Below are 23,431 nucleotides of genomic sequence, written 5' to 3'. Positions count from 1 at the left end.
TACACATGGGGAACCAGAGGCCCCCCACCTCCTGGCTTTGTTAGTCTGCCTACGGTTCTGAGATGTAAGTGTTTGTGCTTCTCACTAGGGAGGCTTTGGAAGAAGGGAAGACAAGAGTTTTACATACCATACATTGACATGCTTTAGGGGCTGGAGAGATGGCTCAGCTGATAAGATGGCTCTGCTTTTCCAGAGGAGCCAGGGGATGTAGCTAAGTTGGTAGATCGCTTGCCTAGCCTGCACAAAGCCCTGGGTTTGATCCCCAGCAGGGCGTGGGGGCACACACTTGTAATCTCAACACTGAGGAGGTAGAGGCCAGAGAATTAGAAGTTGATCATCCTCAGTTACATCAAACAAACAAACAAACAAACAAACAAACAAAACACCTTAGAGGCCAGCCTGGGCTACATGAGATTCTGACTTAAAATAAAAGAGAGAAAGAGTTAGTTACAGAAACTATGAGAATAGGCTGCGGGCACAACGCTATGCTGGCAAAAAGGAAATGTCCCATTAAAGGCACCATCATCATCATTAATTGGCATCAATTACCAGCAGTAAGAAATGCGAAAAACTGGTGGTTGGTGGAAGCATTTGGAGCAATACCAGATGTCAGAAGGCACTAGAAGGAATCCCTCTGGCAACACTTCCTCTTTGGCACAGGGACCCGTGGAAATGTGCATGTGGCCCAGTGCTAAATGGATGTCCTGATGCTGAACAGGACCAGGATGTTCAATGACATCAGCTCAAGGGGACTGGGAATCAAACCAGAGACCAGGTCCCACACTCTCAGTCTGCAGGAGTAAACTGAGACCTAGAAAAAAATGAATAGCACCCCGTGACCTGGACTGAGGTCAACTAGAAGCCACTTCCTCTGCTGTGAGCCAGTCTCATGGATACAAGACTGGGCAGCCATGACTGAGACTCTAGCAGACAAATGGGGGACCAGCTGGGTCAGGGACAGCTCCGAATGGCTGTGTAAGCAGAGGGTGACTCTCTCTCTTTCTCTAGAAACTGGCAGCAAGGTACCTCCCTGCATGATGAGGTGTCCTGGCAGGGTGAGACCACACCCAACCTTGTGTAACTAAAGCCACTCACCGTGGGATAAGTAGGTTTCTCAGAGGGAGTGCCCTAGGAGGCCTCCTCTGCCTCTCACTCAATATTATTGATTTTCTATTACGTAATAAGCAGGGTAGAAAGGCTTATAGGTGTGAGTGCATGAAACTATTCGCCAGCCCACGGAGCAGGCACTGTTACTGGGCCAGCTTGCAGAGCAGAAGAGGTCAGCTGAGAGGGGGCAGCCCAGGACCTGGCTCTACACATAGCTTGTCAGTCTACCTGTTTTCATTATGATATAACTCAAATTTCAAGGACAATTACAAGCTCAGTTTTTCCTATGATTGTCAACAAGAGTCCCCAAATGTTGCTATCTCTGAGCAAAGTTTGTTGTATCTGTCTTTTATGACAGGGCTCTCATGACAAAACGCTTGAGTGGCTTCAGAGCTGAAACCTATGTCCTCGAATCTCACACCAGAAGTCAAGGACAAAGCTACCATAGGGTGGGTTTCTCCAGAGGCCTCACTACTGGGCTTGTGTCTTCCCAGATGTTTCTCTGTTGGGGGGACTCCTGGCTTTCTCTGTGTATCAACATTCCCATTTCTTCTAAGGACTGAACTCAGATGAAGTCGGAGTCTACGCTAAAGACCTTATTTTAACTTATGAGTCTTTAAATCTCTTATCAAGGGCCTGGAGAGACAGCACTTTACTGATACTTCAGAGGACACAGTACCCACAGAGCAGCTCACAAGCATCTCTAACTCCATTTCTGGGGTATCTGATGCCCTGCTTGGTGTCTGTACTGGCTAGTTTTGACACAGCTGGAGTTTTCACAGAGAAAGGAGCTTCAGTTGAGGAAATGTCTCCAGGAGATCCAACTGTAAGGCATTTTCTCAATTAGTGATCAAGGGGAAAGGCACCTTGTGGGTGGGACCATCTCTGGGCTGGTAGTCTTAGGTCTATAAGAGAGCAGGCTGAACAAGCCAGGGGAAGCAAGCCAATAAAGAACATCCCTCCATGGCCTCTGCATCAGCTCCTGCTTCCTGACCTGCTTGAGTTCCAGTCCTGACTTCCTTGGTGATGAACAGCAGTATGGAATTGTAAGCTGAATAAACCCTTTCCTCTCCAACTTGCTTCTTGGTCATGATGTTTGTGCAGGAATAGAAACCCTGGCTAAGACAGTGTCTAAGGGCCCTGTTTACACGGGGTACAAATAAGCATACACAGCAAACATTTATGCATAAAATACAATAAATGTATTTTTTTTTTAAAAAAGCCTTCCTTCCAAGTACAGTCGTGTTTCCTAAAATCATGAACAGTCTCCTACAGCATCACGGAACAACCATTGAAACGGGGCTACATGATGGGGCCATGGTCCTGTCTGCTAGGAGCTATCATGTCCTCCAGTCCATCTGTTTGTTCCCCTGCTGGTGTGTTAGCTTGGATCACTCAGGGAAGGCTGAGTCTGCCATTTTCTCCACTGTAGAGTCACTATGCTCTTTCCATAGTTAATAATGAACTCTTTCAAGCCAGCGGAGAAGCTCCACCTGGGAAAGTGCTTGCTGTGGCGGCCTGATGACCAGAGTTTGATCCCTGGAACCCACAGTAGAAGGAGAGCACTGACTTCTGAATGTTGGCCTTCTCACCTAGTCTCTCATACATACACACACACACACACACACACACACACATACACACACACACACACACACACACATACACACACACATACACACACACATACACACACATACACACATATACACACACATACACACACACATACACACACATACACACACATACACACACACATACACACACATACACACATATACACACACATACACACACATACACACACACACACACACACACATACACACATACACACACACATACACACACACATACACACACACACACACACACATACACACACACACATACACACATACACACACACATACACACACACACACACACATACACACACACATACACACACACATACACACACATACACACATATACACACACATACACACACACATACACACACATACACACACATACACACACATACACACACACATACACACACATACACACATATACACACACATACACACACATACACACACACACACACATACACACATACACACACACATACACACACACATACACACACACACACACACACATACACACACACACATACACACATACACACACACATACACACACACATACACACACACACACATACACACACACATACACACACATACACACATGCTAGTAATACATAAAATAAAAACATAAAAATAATAGTTAATAGTTCTCTGGTGAGAAATTACCTTGAAATTATGAGACTCTCCCTTTAAGGCTATTTTTTAAATATCTTTGATTATGTGTATATGTGTGTCCATGTGGGTATGTACATGTGAGCACAGGTGGCCAGCTGGAGGGAGCTGTCAGATACCTGGGAAGCTGCGGTTACAGGAGATGATGTGGGCGATGAGAACCTAGCTCAGGTCTTCCGTAAGAGTAAATGTGCCCTTAACTGTTAAACCAACTCGCCAGCCAGAAATACCTTTTTTTTTTAATTTAAAAAAAAAGGTTTATTCATTATCTTCTTTATTCATATTCATATTCTTTATTCTCCATCATCTTTCTCTCCCTCTCTCATCCTGCTCCTTTCCTCCCTGCCCCTCCTTCCCTCTCTCTCCTTATGTGTTTATGTGTCTGTGTATGTGAGTGTATATGTGTGTGTATGTATTATGTATGTTTATGTGTGTGTGTCTGTGTGTTTGTATGTGACATGGCGAGGTCAGAAGGCAACTCTGTGGGGTCAGTACTCTCCTTTGAACTTACATGGATTCTGGAGGATTAAACTCTTGTTATCAAAGTTGCATCCTTGGGTGACAGTGCCTTTACCTTCTGAGCCATCTTGGCTGGCTCCAAGTATATGAATATCTTGCTTCTTGTCAAACACACATATCTGCTGATGGTCCCTATTGCAATATCTTATTACAGTGGGATGGCTCTATGGTCATTTTCTAGGGCCATTGTGCTCTCTTGAGACAAAACAAGAAGAAGAAGAGGAGGAGGAGGAGGAGGAAGAAGAAGAAGAGGAAGAGGAAGGAGGACGAGGACGAGGATGAGGGAAGGAAGGAAGAAAAAAGAAAGGAAGAGAAAAGAAAAGGCAGGTTTCCCTGCTTTTGTCTCTTAATTTCTACCAGTGTGAACACTCCAGGCTTGCTCTGTTTAAATGCTGAAGATGTCCCAGACTTAGGCAGTGGGAGTGGCCTCAGGCCAGGTGTTCCAGGAAGGCAGCTTATCAAACAGAGAGTACCCTGAGCAGGCCAGGGCCCAGACAGTGCCCACACTGACCTGCCTTCCTCTGCAGGCTGTCAGAGGGGATGGAGGTGACACCCTCAGAAGGGATGGAGGCGACACCCTCAACTGGTCTCCCCTTTCATCTCAAGTGAGCAAGAACTCAAGGCTTCACGGGTCCTGGGTCCGGTAGCCTTGTTTCATCCTGTGACTCAGAGTTTGGTAGAGGGGGTGACAGTGGGCAGTCTGGCAGGACAGCCAACAGGGAGGCCTCAGCTCTCTCACCTTCATCCTACCCACCAGTCCCTCTTACCAGAAAGATCAGTGACATGGACAAAGGTCTCACTGAAAGATAAAAAGATGTGATAGATCCCAAATCATTCTCTCCTCCAGCCACTTGAGCCCTGAAGCCTCTTCTTCCAGGATACCATTTTTGTGGGGCGTCTCATGACTCTGCCACTGGAAAGACAGTGTGAGAAGGCCAACCCCACTGCTAAACGCAGCATTGCACAACATTGCTTGGCCATTACCAAAAGATCGACTTCTGTGGGCAGTAGGGTGTGGATGCAGAAGCCTGGCTCCCTTGTTCTCCTAGGCTGAGGATGTGGGGGATGGATCTAGCCACATGGGGTCCTCATGTCATACAGGTCTACTGGATTTCTTCATTAGTTGAGCACCTACTATTTGCCAGGCACAGCCTCAGCTCTTTAGAAGGTAGGAAAAGGGTGTGTGTGTGGGGGGGTGGTGAACAGGGTTGTGTTTTTTCTAGAATTGAGAACTTGAGTTCAGAGGTAATTTTTTTGAACATCTTTTTCTTATAACTTTTGTGTTTTCCTTAAATTCACCTATTTGTTATGTGTCTGTGTGTGAGTGGACCCATTCCACCGCTCTAAGTATGTGGAGATCAGAGGTCAGCTTTCTGGAGTCATTGTCTCCTTCCACCTTGGAAGTTGTGGGGGCTGAACGTTAGGCATCAGAATTTAGTAACAAGCAAGCACATCGACCCACATGGAAAGTGTCCCTGGGGCGAGTGGAGGTAGGGTTGAAGATCTGGAGCCGACACCACGTGAAGGTCAGGGGTAGGCAATTGCTGTGGCTTCGGAAATACAAACCTAGGGTTCACAGGTACAGAGAAGGCACTTAAAACCACGAGACTGGATGAGGTCATCCGGACAAAGGATGTAGATCGACGAGAGAAGAGGCCAGACAGTGAACTGTAAAGCAAAGCAAATGACACCTCCACCCACGCCGTTCTCCAGAGGTGTCACGTGAATGCATCCAGAGGACACAGTCCCAGCACGGAGAATCCTGGCGGCTCTGGCTGTGGGCCTCTACAGCGGGGCCTACTGGGGGCGGCGCCTCACTCGGGCGTGGGCGGGGCCTCGGCTCCAGGCGGCCGCTCTGGGGCTCGCTGGCGGCTGGGGCGGTGACGTCACTGCATGACTGGGTTTTTATGAATGAAAGGAATCCTGTGCGTGAGTAATTCCGGGAAGCTCGCCTTACAACTGCGCGCGGCTCCAGCCCCCTTCGCCGCCTGCCCCATAACAAAACTCAGAGCGGCGCTGCGCGGAGCCGGGTTCCTAGTGAACTGCGGTCCCGATCGGAGAGGAGTGGGGCTCGAGAGCGGCCAGGGACCGCCACCGCGACAGCCGCGACAAGCGCGCACTGAGCGCCGGGCCTGGCGGAGAGCGGTAAGGACGCGTCAGGGACGGGGACCGAGCTCCAGGAGTGTGCGCTCCGGGTCCTGCCTGGGCCGCGCGTGGTCCTCCTGCCCCTTCGGCGCCCCCTGAACATCAGCTCCCGGAGGGGCCTCCGAGGGGCTGGTTGGGAGCGGTGCGCGGGCCCTGGAGGAAGCCGGGGCGGGGGCGGGGGCGGGGCGTGCACGTACGTGACTCGGTGAGAACAGTCCCTGGAGCCGCGCCCAGCACCTTGTGTGCGCGGTTTGTTTACGTCTCCCGGTGGCTTGCGTGCGGCTGTGTTCTTTAGTTCTGCGGGCTGCGTGCACACGGTGTACTTCGGGGTGTGTGTTTGAGTGTGTGCGTGTGTGTGTGGCTGCACGCGCTCCTTGGAGACTGACACTAGCCAAGTGTATCTTGAAGTGGGTGCGCACTAGTGTCCACTGGAGCAAATGCGGAATAAGGACCCGAGCGAAGGAAGTGGCCAGATCGGTGGTCACACCAGGTCTGGAATTTTTCTCCCGCCCCTTCCACCCTCCGTCATCCTCCCTCCACCAGCCAGGACTGCCCGGCCCCTGTTGTCTCTGGAGTTTCCCCTGGCTGGAGCCATGTGACATCAGTGTTTGTTCCTCGCCTAGCCCGGGTGCCTGCAGCTTAGAATAGAGCAGAGGTTAGCGAGCCAGTCTTCTCCTGGCCACCTGGTGGATCTGGGAACCTAGTACATGGGAGTCCTTCCTTAGCCCCAGGTTTTCCGGCTCAGTATGGACTGTCCACCCCTGGATTGTCCCATTCTTCCAGTCTCAGGAGAAACAGGCAAGGCCAGAAACCTTGTCACAGATTGGGGAAGACAAGGCTCCCGGACTATTCTGGTGGCTACTGTGGCTGGTCTGGGTGTTTGAGGCTGCACCTGCTGGCTCCAGGAGGATGGCATGAGGCCCACTGTCACACTCCTCAGGTTGGACTCCTTAGACTGGACCTCTGTGCAGACCGATCGGTGGTCACACCAGGTCTGGAATTTTTCTCCCGCCCCTTCCACCCTCCATCATCCTCCCTCTTTCCACCCTGGACCCCAGGGCTAATTAAAGACTGGGTCAGCTGGCACACCTGGAGTCTACCCACGCCCAGCAAGATCAGCAGCCAGTGCTGACCCCGGATCTTCCTGAGGGAAGGGTTAATGTGGGAGGGGAGCACTGCCAGAAAACACCTGTTCTGGGAAGTCCTGTGATCCCACTCAAGACTTTCCCTCTTGCCCCCTCCCCTACCGGAGGGTGCTGGAGTCCGAGGAGGTGGCAACTGAACTAGTTAGGGGGTGAAATCAGTGATATTTTAACTTTGAGCCCAGTGAGTTCTGCTACCACTGTGAGGATTCCAGGGTCCCCATCTGCAGTATGATTGCAGGAGAGCTCTGCAAGACGCTCTGGAAGCTGAGATGCACAGCCTGTTTTCCAGGGGAAACAGGGAAAGCAGAGGACATCCCAAGGCCCGGGGCCGGATAGAATTGGGAGTTAGGGGGTTGCAGCCAGGCTCGCAGGAATCATGTGGGTCCATCCTCAAACCTCATCAAGAAACATCTCCCAGTAAAGCTGGGGGGTCAGAGGTGAGGGGACATGGCTAACTGGCTCACTGACAGATGGAAACTTAGCATTGAAAGATTGTTTTCCCTTGAGTGTCCAGGGGACACTTTTTTTGTTTAACGAGCATTTTGTCTGCATGGATATGTTTGCACTGGGTGTGTACCTGGTGCCAGCAGAGGTCAGAAGAGGGTCTTGGGTCCCTTGGAATTGTAGTTACCAGTCATGTGGTTGCTGGGAACCAAATCTGGGTCTTCTCTGAAGGAGCAACAAGTGTTCGTAACCACTGAGCCGTCTCTCCACCTTATTTATTTTGGAAAGGAGGACAAATTTATTTGAGCTCATGGTGTGAGGGGTTATGCTCACCGTGGCAGGAAGCGTGGTGGTCAGACCAGTTTGTCTGTGGCTGTGGTGGTACGGGGTTGCTTCAGTGCCCCGGAAGCTGCTGGGCCAGATGTTGGGGGTGAGGCTGATAGGCAGATCCAGAGATTGCCTTCTAGGAAACAAAGTAAAAGAACCAAAGAAGTAGATACAGTGTAGCGGCTGAGATAGGCGGGATGATGGGGAAAGCCAAGTTTGCTTAAGTAGCAACAGGGCTCTACTTAGCTGGCGTCAATCATGGAAGGTTTCCCTGGGGATGTAGCTAGGAACTTGGTGACTGATAGTGACTCTGGAACCAGGAGGACAAGGGCTGTATTTCTTCTTTGGGCCTTCAAGGCTCAGCACAGGATCTGGCAGACAGTAGGTACTCCCTGCATCTGTGGCTAGTTGAAGAAATGAGCAATGGGTCTAGGTCCTTGAGCTCTGTGACACAGGTAGAAAGAGGACCTTGGGTCCAGGGAAGCAGAAAGCAGGACTGTGGGCTATTGAGGGCTTGAAAAAGCCCCCTCTTCCCACCCCCAATGAGCAGGTCCTGTAGAGTACAGAGGAGTTCCTTCTTCACACACACAGAGCCCTTTTGACCAATAGTCAATAGAAAATCCTATCTACTCATTTGTTGGTTATTAGGGGAAAAGATGCTATGAGAATGGAGGGAACATGGTAGCAGCCAGAGGCGCCTCTGTGCTCTGGGGCAGCTGGTAGCTTGAGCTCTGTGGTTTTGATTTTGTTTATGGTTTTGGTTTTTCTTCCCCCAAAGGTTCTTTAAAACTCATTTTCTGCCGGGCATGGTGGCACACGCCTTTAATCTCAGCACTTGGGAGGCAAAGGCAGAGGCAGGTGGATTTCTGAGTTCGAGGCCAGCCTGGTCTACAAAGTGAGCTCCAGGACAGCCAGGGCTATACAGAGAAACCCTGTCTCAAAAAACCAACCAAAAAAAAAAAAAAACCCTCACTTTCTATTTACGTAGATGTTTGCGCCTTAGTGAATGTATGCGTACCACGAGTGAGGATGCCTGTGGAGGCCAGAGGGTATCAGGTCCCTGAAACTGTAGCCGCAGGCAAGTATAGTCCCCTTGAAGTGGTACCAAGGACAGAATGTAGGTCATCTGCACAGGCAGCAAGTGTCCTTTGACCACTAAGCGATCGATTTAGCCCAATCTTTGTTTTTATTTTTTATTTTTTTATTTTGATATAAGGTCTTATGTAGCCGAGCTGGCTTTGAATTTCTGGTGTTCCTACCTCTGCCTCCTGAGGGCCTCGATTATGGCATATGTCGAGACCACACTCAAGTTGCCCAAGGTCTCAAAACATTCCAAAGTCAAGTTTGTAGGTTTGTGTCTCTAGTGACCCCTTTGACACTACTGGAGGTAGTGGCGGAGGAGGGGGAAGGGGTGGTACAGCAATGGTGAGGCCACTGTGGTCTTGGTCTGGTAAGAGGAAGTGGCCCTTAGCTGTGCAGGTGGAGGAGAAAGGAGGTCAGGGCTCATAGACTGGCTGCTTGTGCTCTCATGCTTCTGCCTCCAGGAGGCCCTCCCTGGTTTCCCTTCCTTTCCTCCCATGCCTCCAACCTGCTAGCAGCATTGGATGGAGCTCTATGCTGGGCCAGACTCTAACACTGTAAACTCAGACATTGACATTGCTGGGTGGTACCTTAGGCTCAGGGGAGGTTGGGCATGTTGGGAAATCCAGGCCCAGAGAACCGGGAGCTGACAACCTGAAAGTCACACGCTGAGTGTGTGGGTAGCTGAATGGGGCTGGAACCCAAGGCCGCTGCTTCCCTGCGTGCCTCTCCTCTCTCAGCCTTGCCCCTTCCCGCAGGGAGGAGGCGCCCCGCCGCACTGGCTGCCAAGACCCAGGCAAACACATTTTTTCCCCTCTGTCCTCAGCCAGAGAGGAGCCCATGCCAGTGGGTGGGCCGTCTGCAGGATGTCTCGGGTGTACAGCCAGGGGCCAGAGACAGGGACAGGAAGGCCATGGCCCTCCGCGGCGGGGCAGCCGTCATCTCCCTGAGAATGAGCTCACAACTGGGTCTCCAAAGAACACTAGGAACCTCAGACTTGGAGTTGGCCCTGCTGGCTTCCCCAGGAAGAAGAGGAGCCTTGAGGGCGCCCCCCCCCCCCGGGTCAGGCAGACTGGTGGCAGCGGGCTGTCCTTGTGTCCTGGAAACTGGGACCTGTTGCTGGAAGCCAAAAGCCAAAGGTGATGGGAAAATCCCCCTTCTCCTGTTGGGACGTTCCCTCTGAGACTGGCTGATTGCTGAGCTAGGACATTCCTGGGCAAATGTGGGCCTCCATGGCTGGCTAGGATGCTACTGAGGAGCCTGACACTAGAACGGGGGGTGGGGGTGGGGGTAGGGGTGGGGGCTGGTGGGACAGAGGAGGGTGGGGAGGTCCCCAGCCTTCCTAGGGCCAAGCACTCATTGTCTCTAAAGAACATGGCTGTGGTCCCATGTCTTGGGGGCCGGGAGCTGAGGAGGGGGACAGGGGACTGGCTGTGTAGAGAGGGATTCCAAGGCCTTGAGGAGAAAACAGGGAGGTTTTGAAAGACTGGGGCTGTTTCAACTCACTGGAAACAGATGACTGGTTAGAACTGTCTGGCCCAGCCACCCAAGTCCGACTCTGACTTGACCTAAGACTTTTTTACACACTAAGGCATTTTACACACTGACTTCACTATACAAGCGGGGGTGGGGGTGGGGTGGGGAACCAGGCTCAGGAAGGACAGGTGACTGATGAGGAGCCAGGCTATGCTGCCAAGGTTCTGGAATAGGCACTGCACTCCAGTACTCCGCACCCAGTAGGTCCTTAATTAACCTCTGCGGGAGAGACCCCCTTCTTCCACCAAGTGTCTTGATGAAGCAGTTATCCATACCCCCACCTCCACCCCTACCCAGCTCCACCCAACCCGCAAGAAGGCCTGGACATGCGTTGTCCTTTGCATGTCCTGTCCCTAGCCAGCCTAACCCAGGTTCAGGCAGCACAGGCAAATTGGCTTCCTCTTCACAGAGGTGAGGAGACAGGGCACAGAGAAGGGACTGTACAGAAGGGTGTACTGTGAGGAGCTGTCTGGCTCAGTGGAGCTTCAGTCCTGGGCTCTGCCCTGTGTGGCTGTGTCCCCTCAGTCACCCTCTCTGGGCACATTACTTGGCAGTATTATCAGAAAGACCATGAAGATGATGGTAGGTCAAGAGTTAGTCCTGAAGCCAGACAGTGGTAGCCGCATGCCTTTAATTCCAGCACTTGGGAGGCAGAGGTAGTTGGATCTCTGAGTTCAAGGCCAGCCTGGTCTACAAAGAGAGTTCTAAGACAGCCGGGCTACACATTGTCTTGAGGAGGGACACACCCAACCAGTCCTGAGATTTTCCTGGTGTTAGGATTCTGCCCTATTGCAGATAGGTGGCTATGTGGCTTCTAGCAAGTAATGTCCCTCTCTGGGTCACTACCAAGGGCCTTTCCTACATGCAGTTCTGCAGGTGACCCTTGCTGGCTATGCTGGTTCCCAGAGCTGGCTGCAGCCCTGACAGCTGGTCAGGCTTAGCAGTTTTACTAAGTTCCCAGCTGTTCCTTGTCCCTTTATTTATATGACAAGTTCTCACTAAAACTGTAGAAGAAACTGTCCCATTCTACAGATGGGATAGTAGAGACCCATCTACTATCTACTAGAGAAAGAAGAAGCTCTCCCCAGATTGCACAGCCTGGAGAATACACAGACAGGACTCTGGGCTTGCCTTCCAACCTGTGCCCCTTTCCCTGTTTCCTACACCCTGATCCGGGCCAAAGGTCACATGGGTGGGGTCCTGGTGCTTGCTCCAGTTCTCCTGGCATGTGTGACATCTGCAGGGGCAGATGGTAAGGAGGATGAGGAAGCTGCCTAGCAAGTTAGACTCACAGCTTGCTTCCCTAAGCTGATCTTGGAACTCAGCTGAGACACTGACCAGCTGGGTGACCATGACAGAGACTCCAACCAACCCCCACTCCCCACCCCTGTTCACCTGCTCCCTGTCCCTGTTGGGCCCTGGCTGGGGAACCTCAAACACCCAAGGCTGACTCAACTGTGTGGTGTAGGGACAGCAAGGAAATGGATGGTGACACCACTGAGGGAGAAAGGCTGAAGCAAGAAGGGCTAGGGGACAGCGGTCACCTAGCAAACTTCCTACCCTGGGGACAGACAGAGGGTGAGCAGGAACCTGGTGGACAAACTGAGGGGAAAAGCAGAGAGGTATCAGAGGATGGCAGTGGTCTGGAGAGGAGAAGGCAAGAGTGAGAGATGCAGTGAAAGAGATTCCCAGAGGCAGCAGGCAGAATGGAGGGAGGCAGGCTAATGGGGCCAGCAGGGTAGGGCTGGGCACAGGGCCTGCCTGGAGCCCGGCATGGATGCCTGGACTGTCTCCTGGCTAGTAGGGATCCATGGGGCCCGCAGGAAGTGTCCATGTGGGCCTTGTTATGTCAGATTTTCTCGGTGGACAGGCACCACCCCCACCCAGGTCCCCAGTGTGTGGCTCAGGCAGGGGACTGTTTAAAGAGAGGCCACTGCAGGCACAGTGGCCCACACCTGTAATCCTCAGATGATGGAGGCAGGATGATCAGAAGTTCTAGGCACTCCTGTAAAGTCAAGTGGACTCCTTCACCCAGAATCAGCACCAGAACCCACACCTGCCCAAGTCCCAAGTTCTTCAAGCTACATCCATCATGAGAGACACAATGGCTTTTTGTTCTGTAGAGATGGGGTCTTGCTGTATAGCCCAGTCTGGCCTTGAACTTGGTATGTAGCCAAGGGTGAACTAAAATGTGATCCTTCCTGCTTCAGCCTCCCCAACCCTGGGGATTACAGGGTATGTGAGAGGTCATGCTGGCCTGGTGGCTCTTGTTTAGTCTTTGATTTGTTTTGATTGTTTGAGACGGGGTCTCACGGAGCCCAGGCTGGCTTTGAATTCACGATCTCTATGATGATTGGAACCTTTGACCCTCCTGAGTGTTGGGATCACTGCTTTAAGCCTCAACTCTCCAGTGGGCCCCAGAAAACCCTGCTAGCCCTGGGGCCACAGTAGCCGTTTCAGTCAAAACTGTCTTGAATGGCCAACTTCCCTTTCCTGCCCAGCTCCTTCCTGCTGACTGAGCTGCTAGACCCCTGACCTGGTAGGAGTTCTTCCTCAGAAGCCCCAGACTGTCCCCACCTTGGCCTGAGTCACACTGAGAGTCTCACAGTTGTCACATGAGCATCTTCTCTAGACAGACACTCTTCTCAGCCCTGGGGAAACCATAGAGGACTCAGCAAGGTCCCTGCAGTTGAAGAGGGGACATCCTCACAGGGCAGACAGACAAAATGGTGCTGCATGCATGTGGTAAAGACTCAGTGTGTGTCAGCACACAGGGTGCAAGTGTGTATGGAGGCCAGAGGTTGGTGCTTGCAGTCCATGACTGCTTGTGGTCTTATATGGGTTAGCTTGGTCTGGAATTACAAGTGGGACACCACACATACCCCGTATTTATATAGGTTTTTGGGGATCCAAACTCTGGGTTTCCCACTTGCCCTTTTAAATGTACTTATTTATGTATAGGAGTACGCTGTACTGTAAAGATGGTTGTGAGCCATCATGTGGTTGACCCCCGCTCGCTCTGGCCCGACTCGCTCTAGCCCAAAGATTTATTTATTATTATATGTAAGTACACTGTAGTTGTCTTCAGGCACACCAGAAGAGGGCATCAGATCTCATTACAGATGGTTGTGAGCTACCATGTGGTTGCTGGGATTTGAACTCAGGACCTTCGGAACAGCAGTCAGTGCTCTTAACCTCTGAGCCATCTCTCCAGCCCTTTGAATATTTATTTGTATGAGTATTTTGTCTGCATACATGTCTGTGCATTGTGTGTTCTATCTCGAGTGCAGAAAAAAAGGAAAATGATTGGAGAGGTGGCTCACATAACCCAGGCTGGCCTCGAAGTTGCTATGTAGCCAACACTGGCCTTGAAGTCCTTCTTGGCCCTCTACCTCCAGGGTGCGGGATACAGGCGTGCACCACACCAGCTTCCCTCCATCAGTTTTTATCCACTCGTCTCCCCAGTCCCTGTCCATGGCAAACTGCAGCTATTCAGAAATTGGCCACTAAAGGAATGTGAGGCTCCGAGCTCAGCTCGTGGGGAAGGCTCTATAGGACCAATGGGCTGGCTTTAGGCTAGGGGATAGCTGCTGTTCCCTCTAGAGCAGTTGTTCTTAGCCTAAAGGGGACAAGGGGGTCTTGTCCCCTTTGGAGGTTGGATGACTCTTTCACAGGCGTCACCTACCAGATATCCTGCATATCAGATATTTATACTACAATTCATTAACAGAAACACAATTACAGTTAGGAAGTAGCAATGAAAATAATTGTATGGTTAGGAGTCACCACACTATGAAGAACTGTTAACAGGTGGCAGCGTTAGAAAGGTTGCGAGCCACGCTCTAGGACCATGCTGAGCAGTGATGGGCAGACCCAGGGAGTCTGGGACTCCCAGAGGCAGGAGGATAGTGAGTTTAAGTTCATCCTGGATTACATGGTAAGATCATGTCTTTAAGACAAAGAAGGCAGGTGAGATGGCTCTGTGGGTAAAAGGGGCTTGCAGCCAGGCCCAAGGATCTGAGATGGATTCCTTAGAACCCACAGGTGGAAGGAAAAAACTGACTCCTGCATATTATCCTCTGAGCTCCACACAACTGTCACAGCTCTGGTGTGCCTGACTAATGTGCATATAAATGTAAAAAGAAGTTGAAACAAACCCAGAAGTTGCATGCCCTGGCCCCATGTGGGAAAGGAGAGTGGAAGGAGAGTTCACATTTGTTGAGTACCTAGTGTATACAGGCACTGACTGACCTTGGTGTGGAGAGGCTGCAGTGAACTGGGAACTTCGGTGGAGAAGGGGATGGGGAGGGACAAACCATCCATTGGGATGGGATGTAGTCAGAGAGGACACCTCTGAAAAGGTGGCACTGGGCAAAGACCTAGATAATGAGTCATTATGGGGAACTGGGGCAATACAGGGAGAGCAAGAGCGAAGGCTGGACCGTTGGGGTCAGCGGAGGTTGCTATCAATTCTGAGATAGAAGCCTTGAATGCCAGGTCCGGGGATTGGATTTTATTCATGTAAGTAAAACATAAACACACCAACCAAGGTGACCCTGAACTTCTTTCTTTCCCAGGTCTGCATTTTCTGCGAAAATGGCTGTGGATCCCTTATCCAGCAAAGCCTTGAAGGTGAGGCTGCTAGCTCCTTGTACTCTCTCTCTGCTGCTGCTCCTGGTAGAGCAGCGACATCCCAATTCCCCTTTCCTTCCTGGAAGCCCCAAAGGACACTCAGCAGCAACGGGGCTACAGAGGGAGGTTACTTCCTGTTGAGCGCGCTTCCCCCATTGCAAGGGGCTTTCCAGGCTGGGTTTCTCTGCTGGGTCCAGGACTTGACGCGCGTGGTTAGTTTGAGCCTTGGGTGGCCTCCTGTGGGCTGATGCTGGTCCTGATAACCTTCAAGGTCTTGGCTCAAGTCCAGTAACCGCCGAAACGGGGAGAGTGGGGGGCGCAATGAGAAGGGGGGCACCATTGGAAGTGGGGCGGCATCCTCAAGCACGGGCCCCGTGCCTCTGTTTCCCCACGGCCCTCAGGTCAAGCGCGAGTTGAGCGAGAACACGCCGCACCTGTCGGATGAAGCGCTGATGGGGCTATCGGTGCGCGAGCTGAACCGCAACCTGCGCGGGCTGTCGGCGGAGGAGGTGACGCGGCTGAAGCAGCGGCGCCGCACACTCAAGAACCGCGGCTACGCGGCCAGCTGCCGCGTGAAGCGCGTGTGCCAGAAGGAGGAGCTGCAGAAGCAGAAGTCCGAGCTGGAGCGCGAGGTGGACAAGCTGGCGCGCGAGAACGCCGCCATGCGCCTGGAGCTCGACGCGCTGCGCGGCAAGTGTGAAGCGCTGCAGGGCTTCGCGCGCTCCGTGGCCGCCGCCCGCGGGCCCGCTGCACTGGTGGCGCCTGCCAGCGTCATCACCATCGTCAAGTCGGCGCCGGGCCCCGCTCCTGCTGCTGACCCCGCCCCCTGCTCCTAGTACCCGCCCCCACCCCACCACACCCCTCGGAACCCACTCCCTTCCTCAAGTGCCTGAATTCCTTCTGCTTCCCATTCCTTCACATTCCTTTCCTGGGCTCTGACTCTTGCAAGCCCCCAGACCGGGACCTGATGGCCCTGGGGAGGGGCAACTTTGCTAAGTTGGGGGTGGGAGGAGGCGTTAGGGTTCTAAGTTTCCCCTGGGCTGAAAGTCCGTCTCAAATTGAAAATGAGGTCGTGTAGAAATGGCCAGGAGAGCTGGTGGAAGAGGCTTTGGATTGTGCCAGCATGCCCTTCCGACCCTCCCAGGACCCAGGACTAGGTGTGGCCTTGTGAGACTGCCCTGCTGGGAAGCAGACCTCCCAACTGTGCTTGGGACTTGGGAAAGCCAGGCTTTCCCATGCTGAGTCTTTGGAATGGAGCTCAGTTGACACATGGGGAAGCTGTCAGGCAAAACGACCTAAGGCCACTGAGCACGGAATTGTTGAGCTACAAACCCAAGTGGGGCCTTCTTACAGCTGCCTTAATGAACATTCCAAGCGTGGCTTTCACAGGGGGAACAGTACCCCGGGAATGAATAATATGGTAGGAGAGCCTCCCGGGCCTGGGAGACAGCTGTCTGTGTGGTGGGGAAAGAAGCTGAAGGAGAGAGAAGGTGACACAAAGGGTCGAGGTGAGGAGCAGGCCAGCCAGAGAAAGATGGATGGAGATGACCACTGGTAGAGAGAGGCAAACACTACAGTCCTGATGCAGGGGAATGGGGTGGGTGTGGGTGACTTGGAGTTACGGCTTCCACTTTGGTCCGGAGTATCTGTGGTGGTCTGAGGGTGCTGATCACTGTCCCCCTGGGAAGTCCAGCCCTAGCACCTTCCCAACACTGTATACAGCTGACTCTTCCACACTCTTATTTATTGCACGAATCTAAGTTATTCTCACCAGCCAGAGTCCAGCTCCTCTTCCCTGGAAAATACGTGGGCCCTGAGCTGGACTTATATTTTATATCTACAAATAAATCACATTTAATCTTATATTTAGGGAGAGCTGGGTGGCAACAATAGCTTTTTTTTTTTTTTTTTTAAATTTGCCCAGCTCCCAGAGTTTATTTATTTTCTGACTTCAAGTGAGCCAGTTATCTGCCTTGAGTATTTTGTAGACTTTCTGAATAAAGTCAAGTTCTCTTTTTCCACAAGAGAAGTGTTATGTCCTGGACTATTTTGCGTGTGCTCTAAATGAGTGGCCTCAGATGGGTGGGAAGGGACTTCTGGGTGAGGGGAGGCTATATCCCATTGCTAGCTCTCACAAGCAGGTGTGGATGGAAATAGGCAAGAAATGAGCTCAGACTGTACAGAGCCAGGGAGAGATAGGTCCTAAGCTTTGAAAACTGTCTTCCTTCTACTTTCACATAAGTCTGATATATATTTTTTAAAGATTTATTATTTTATGTAAGTACACTGTAGCTGTCTTCAGACACACCAGAAGAGGGCGTCAGATCTCATAACGGATGGTTGTGAGCCACCATGTGGTTGCTGGGATTTGAACTCAGGACCTTTGGAAGAGCAGTTGGTGCTCTTTTTTTTTTTTTGGTTTTTCGAGACAGGGTTTCTCTGTATAGCCCTGGCTGTCCTGGAACTCACTTTGTAGACCAGGCTGGCCTCGAACTCAGAAATCCGCCTGCCTCTGCCTCCCAAGTGCTGGGATTAAAGGCGTGCGCCGCCACCGCCCGGCTTTTTTTTTTTTTTTTTGGACAGTTGGTGCTCTTAGCCACTGAGCCATCTCTCCAGCCCCAAGTCTGATTTTCTACAGCCCTGTGGGAACTACATCCCTGTGTTTTTGAGCCAGGGAGAGAGAACTGCTGAGTTCTGGGAGCTAGGCTTCAGTCTCAGTCAGGGGATGGGTTTGTATGCATACTCACTGACTCTGCCATCCTGGCGAGGGGTGGACTCCTCTGGTCTTCAGCCAGGGCAGTAGGGTTTTTCTGGGTGGTACTGCCTGGTTTCTTGTAGCTCCAGTTGACTTTGAAACACTGGTTCTCAACCTTCCTAATGGTGGGACCTTTTAATACAGTTCACGTTGTAGTGACCCCTAACCATAATTTGTTGCTACTTCATAACTGTCACCTTGCTGCTGTTATGAATCATAATGTAAATATCTGATACACAACCCCTATGAAAGGATTGGCCGACCCCCGGAGGGGTCACTTTACTATAAAGGTGCCATAGAGGACTAGTCTAGAAAAGCCAGAAGGGCTGCAAACCCTAAAAGCACAACAGATGCTAGAGGAATCTTGTATGTGGCAAGTCCGGGTGTGAGGGAAGAGGCCAAAGAAAGGGGCAGAGGGGAGAGCCGGATCACGTGGCTTGGCTGGACCCACAGAACTTTCTCCCCCTCAGATTGGGGCTGTGCCAAGATTTCTCCCTGAGAGGCTCAGCTCAGGCCTGGCAGCTGGAAGGGGTATTGGGTGGGGGTGGGCGTGTGCGGAGATGACTGTAAGTAGGCTGGTGACCTTCAGGTTATAGGCTGCTTAGGAAGTTCCCTCCCCCACGTGCATTCCAGCCATGCCTGTCACCCATAGGCCAGGCTCTTGGAAAGGCATGGTGCATGCAGGGAAGGTACCCATGACCAGGAACCCCTGCCCTAGGCTCCTGGTTCCTAAGGATGGAGGGTTGGCTCAGAGAAGATGAGGCAGGTGTGCAAGTCTTCTGGGAGATGCCTTACAGAAGAGGTGACCACCTGCCTCTGGAAAAAACCAAGGACTGAGGCCCAGCCCTCTCAGGGATGGGGAGAGGAAATTCCCCATGTTAGGCTGTCTGGGAAGAGAGAAGAAACTGTCAAATAGGGATGTGGAACCTGATTTTAGACCCAGACGGTGTAAACGCCCCCATGACCTACATCCACTTCACACACAGGAAGAGAGAGGGTGGATGTCTCTGCCCACGGCTACTACACTTCTCCCAGACAGGAGGGGAAAGGAAAAAAAAAACCTCGTTGGCAGGCAGAAGAGATTTCAATACAATCTATATTATCTCATATATATATTTCTTCCTGACTTTATTTGCTTGCTTCTGTCACGCATTTAAAATATTACAGAGATCAAAATAGAGCGGCTTTCTGGTGGAACGCATGGCAGTCACAGGACAAAATACAAAACTAGGGGGCTCTGTCTTCTCATACATCATACAATTTTCAAGTATTTTTTTTTATGTACAAAGGGCTACTCTATCTGAAAAAAAATTAAAAAATAAATGAGACAAGATAGTTTATGCATCCTAGGAAGAAAGAATGGGAAGAAAGAACGGGGCAGTTGGGTACAGATTCCTGTCCCCTGTTCCCAGGGACCACTAGCTTCCTGCCACTGAGTTCCCCCACAGCCTCACCCATCACGTCACCGGGCAAGTGCCAGGGTGGGTGGGGACCAGTGGAGACAGGAACCAGCAACATACTTTGGCCTGGAAGATAAGGAGAAGTCTCAGAAACACACTGGTGGAAGCAATCCCAGGAGGGAACCATGGCCGTGCCCCAGGAGCTCCCACCTGTCTGCTGCCTCCCTGAGCAGCTTGGGAGCAGCTGGCCAGGCCCTCTGGGTGGGGCTGAGAGCTGGCCTCTGGGCCATGAGGAAGGAAGGAAGGAGGCTAAGAAGGTTGCTAGGATGCGACAGCCCCATGGGATCCCTCCCTATGGACCCCAGGGAAGGAACCTGTTTGTTCCAGAGGTGACCAAGGGGAGAGCATCCACTGAAGGCTACAAGGTAGGGCTCCCCACCACTCTCCACCTCAAGAGGCTACTGGAGCCAAGACCAAGTGCTGCTTGAATTCTGCTTACCAGGCCCCTGCCACCCTACCTCTGAGATCCCAGCCCTGGGAGGCAGCTCTGGGATGTGCGTGTAGAGGGAGCCAGGGAGAGGATGGGTGGTCCCAAGGGTGCCCGACCCAGCGCTGCGGAACCCTGAGTGCCAGCAGCTCGACAAGGAGTGCCTGGAGCAGACGGGAACTGGGGAGGGCTTTCATATGTGACTAAGGCACAGAAGAGATGGGCCAGGGGCCAGATGGAGCAGACCACCAGGCCCTGTATGGTCAGGGGACCCAGGAGGGTCTGAGACCACCCCTACCTTGGCTCCGCTGTATGACCATCCCTCCAGCCTCCCTCTGGAAGTGATCTGTAATGTGGAGACTTTTCCCATGACCCAGGAGGGATAAACCCCCAGGGAGACCAGGGCCTAGCAGGAGTCTTTGCTCCATTGAGGAGGTGGTGGGGAACCCAAGCCCTGGCACAGTCAGGAAGTATAAAGGGGTGTGGAGGCTCTGCCCCCAACGATCAAGAACTGGACCCAAGTGAGAGGGCAGTGTGGGCTTCTGGCTGTCCTCAGCAGGCAGAGTGGCCACAGTGAGGATACCCAAGGATCCAGAGCCCCACATGTCACCAAAGGGCCCATAGGCACAAGGCATCCCTCCTAAGTGGGCCCTGAGGCTCCTGGGGGCTGGCTCTGGTCCTTGCAGCATGCCAGATGGGCCTAGGTTGGGAGAGGGGGAGGGTCCACAGAGCATTCACGTCTCTACCTGTCCAGAATGTGACAAAACTCACACTGGGCAAGGGTGACCAGGGAGAAGCGGGCAAAGGCCTGGAGAAAGACCAGGCTGGGTCTGGGTATTGCACGGTGTAGGGTGGGCTGGGCCTGACAGCTCAGCAGATATCTTGTTGGGGAGGGGGCTTAGGATGCAGCTTCTGGCCAACACACAGTACAGGACGAGTCGCAGAGATGTGACGACAGCTACAGCCGCTGTCCTCTGCCCCTGCCCCAGCTAGTGCAGGGCTGGCCAGGGAGAAGTATTCCTGAGGCCTGTTCCTCTGGAAGTGATATGCGAGTTTCTGGTCCAATAAATAAAAGGGCGGCAGCCACGCTGTGCTGGCTGCTCTGCTCCCCAGCCTGGCTGGGGGCTGGCTGGGGAAGCACCTCTCCTTCCCCTCCGGTGCCCACACTTAGAACTCATCATCAGAGCTGAGCAGCAGAGTCTTCTCATTGTCGCGTGCACCACTAAGGCTGTGGGAGCGGGAAAGGCTGTGCGTGCCGCCACGCCAGGTGGGCCCGGGCTCCAGAGTGGACTGCTGCGTGTACTGCTGGTAGGCTGGCGAGAAGTTGTGGATGGCGTCCTGCACAATGTCGTGTGGGTTCATGGTCTCTTTGAGGCTGCTGGAGATGCTCTTCATGGGGGCGCAGCGGCCTGAGGGGAGGGCAGGGAGGGGGAGGGGGGGACATGGGGCCGGAGCAGGAGGAGGAAGACTTGGTCAGTCCCTGCCCCTACTCCTGGGACAGACCCCACCCCAGGGCTCACTTGCTCCCTCCTGGGACATGAATGGGACAGGACACCAAGGCTGCTGCTGACCAGGAGAGACCTGGGGAGCTGTGAAGGAAGCTAGGACAAAGGGGCAGAACACAGCACTCAGGGAGGAGAGGACAGGGCAGGACGGGGAAAGCTGCAGGCAGTCATTTGGCCCACCAAGCTCTAGTGCTAGGCTGTGGCCCCTGGCCTGGGATGGTTGCTGAACCAGGTCTCAGGTACAGTAGCAGGCTGGCCTGTTGGCTGTCCCTCCCAGAAGGCAGGAACTCGATACCTTGACTTGCTTCTAACTCATCCACCTGTGCCCCACAGCATCAGGGTAGGACTGGGGACACAGTGTAGGCAACCAAGCCCAGCTGGAGCGATGAGCTCAACACTGGGCCCAGGCCGTGAATGGGCCTCGTACTCTCTCCACTCTGTCTGTTCTGTCTCAGAAACACTACTAAATGCCTCTCCTGTTACTTTAGGGGCACTGTGTTCCAGAACCAAGCAGGGTGTACTTCAAAACCAGAGAATGGAACGAAGGCAGCCAAGCTCTGCAAAGGCAGCTCTCTCAGTCAGGTGCTTGGGGCTCTCACCCAGGAGTGCCAGCTTGGAGGAGTGGGTACACGTGGGGCTACAAAAAAGGCATGCCAGTGACAGGAGCAGACTGACGTGCAGGACAGACGTGCAGACAGAGCAGAGAGCAGACCTACCGTATGGGCCGTACGTCAGCACTACCCGAGGCCAAACCCAGGGCAAATGCAGAGGAAAGGGGCAGGGAGAGAAGCCGGAGGGATAGAGAAGATAAGAGACAGCTGAGTGAAAAGGACCTGCTCGCCCCAGGCCCAGTGACGCCCCCATCCATCCCCAGATACCCAGTGCTCGTGCTAATAGGGGTCACCCTGATGGCAGTGGAAGTTCCACCCCATATCTGAGGGCCCCTCTTCCCACTTCTCCTAGGTCTGCTGGAACTGTGCCTACAGGGAGCTCTGTGTCTTACAAAGCTCACTCCAATGTATAGCACTGGAAATCGAGACGATCACAGAGCGTGCTCTCCCAGCCTAATCTGAGTGTCATGGTTAGGAGAATGGACAACAGCCCACAACAGCAGCTTGTCCTGGGTGGGCTGTTTCTTCTAGTGTGGGCACATCTATAGGGGAGGCCCACCTGAGGGAAGTACAGAGAAAAGCCACCATGCCACCAGTAAAGCGCTCCTGCAGAGCCTCTAAGACACAACACCCTTCTGTGCAAACTAACCTGGCTTGCTTCTAGCAGCCTGGCTAACCAGGTTTAAGGGACATGGATAAAAGTTATCGGATCTTTCCCACTGGGGCCTAGCAGGAAGAGGAGGTGGGAGTGGACCATCTAGCAACTCTCAGCAGAGTAGGGATGCCCTCAAGGTGGCGGCTAGAGTGCCAGTGTGTTGGGAGCACGGTCCTGCAGAGGCAGCTGAAGGTCACTTCCCAACCGAGAACAGCAGAGGGGCTGGGCAGGGAGTCCTGTCTTGTGGGTCCCTAAGACTCCCATGCCAACCACAGGGACCTATGGTGGGCACAGAGGCTTGGGAAAGGGGTTTCTGGCCTGCAGCCATGAGGTAAAGCTGACAGCAACTGGATGGCGGGCAGATGCTTTAGTCAGGAGGCCTCCCTTTCCCGCCCCTGCCGTCTCTCACCAGATGGCAGCCTCAGGCATTCCCTTCAGGAACAAGCCTTCTATACACCTGGCCCACTGCTTCTCCAGACACCCGCAAGGGCCAATCACAAAGGTGCGGGTGGGCCCTACCCACCAAGATCTTTTTAGGGCTCTCGTGGACACCAGGGCTATGGGATACTGCCTTAGCAACAAGGATTAGAGGCGTGAAGGGCCAGCGGCAGACATGCCTTTGATCCTGCTTTTCACAGGGAAGTGGGGTTTCTGTGGTTTGCTCCTTGAACACCCTCAGCAGGCAGAAGGCAGGTCAGAGCAGGCGCTATGCAGTGGAGTTCGCTAGTCTCTGTCCCTACTTTTTTTTTTTTTTTCCTCAAACTCACA

At 52.7% G+C, this 23,431-nt stretch overlaps 2 protein-coding genes across 6 annotated transcripts in view; one reads left to right on the top strand and one right to left on the bottom strand.

Annotated features, from left to right (window-relative positions):
- The first annotated feature begins 5,775 nt into the window (after positions 1-5,775).
- On the top strand, positions 5,776-17,470 carry Maff (MAF bZIP transcription factor F). 3 transcript variants are annotated; one of them, XM_021183046.3, is made up of 3 exons: positions 5,776-6,086; positions 15,196-15,250; positions 15,652-17,469. In XM_021183046.3, the coding sequence occupies exons 2-3, from the start codon at positions 15,215-15,217 to the stop codon at positions 16,084-16,086; spliced, it is 471 nt and encodes a 156-aa protein (XP_021038705.1). In that variant the 5' UTR covers positions 5,776-6,086; positions 15,196-15,214; the 3' UTR covers positions 16,087-17,469. The 3 variants fall into 3 exon arrangements, with proteins under 3 accessions (XP_021038705.1, XP_021038704.1, XP_021038706.1); XM_021183045.3 differs by lacking the exon at positions 5,776-6,086 and adding an exon at positions 6,323-6,576 and having other exon boundaries at positions 15,652-17,470; XM_021183047.3 differs by lacking the exon at positions 5,776-6,086 and adding an exon at positions 6,787-7,078.
- Positions 17,471-19,083: 1,613 nt separating this feature from the next.
- Tmem184b (transmembrane protein 184B) overlaps positions 19,084-23,431 on the bottom strand; it is a 44,139-nt gene continuing 39,791 nt past the window's right edge. For 2 of the 3 annotated variants that reach the window (XM_029469801.2, XM_085831927.1), the window contains exons 9-10: positions 22,114-22,134; positions 19,084-21,301 (exon numbers count right to left, since the gene is read on the bottom strand). In XM_029469801.2, coding sequence (XP_029325661.1) covers positions 21,060-21,301; positions 22,114-22,134 — 263 coding nt within the window. In that variant the 3' untranslated portion in view covers positions 19,084-21,059. The remainder of the gene's footprint in view (positions 21,302-22,113; positions 22,135-23,431) is intronic. The other variant, XM_085831928.1, reaches the window with a different exon arrangement.

The sequence above is a fragment of the Mus caroli genome, unplaced genomic scaffold, assembly GCF_978045245.1.
Source record: "Mus caroli unplaced genomic scaffold, Mus_caroli_1 scaffold_16, whole genome shotgun sequence".
Lineage (NCBI taxonomy): Eukaryota > Metazoa > Chordata > Mammalia > Rodentia > Muridae > Mus > Mus caroli.
Note: the sequence above shows the minus strand (reverse complement) of the source record. Positions and strands in the feature narration are given on the sequence as shown.

Bases quoted from the DNA above. Each gene is read 5' to 3' on its own strand.
- Maff (XM_021183045.3), top strand. From the start codon at position 6,524: ATGCGGAATAAGGACCCGAGCGAAGGAAGTGGCCAGATCGGTGGTCAC. The intron at 6,577-15,195 runs GTCTGGAATTTT...TTTCTTTCCCAG, and splicing joins CAGATCGGTGGTCACACCAG to GTCTGCATTTTCTGCGAAAA. The intron at 15,251-15,651 runs GTGAGGCTGCTA...CACGGCCCTCAG, and splicing joins TATCCAGCAAAGCCTTGAAG to GTCAAGCGCGAGTTGAGCGA.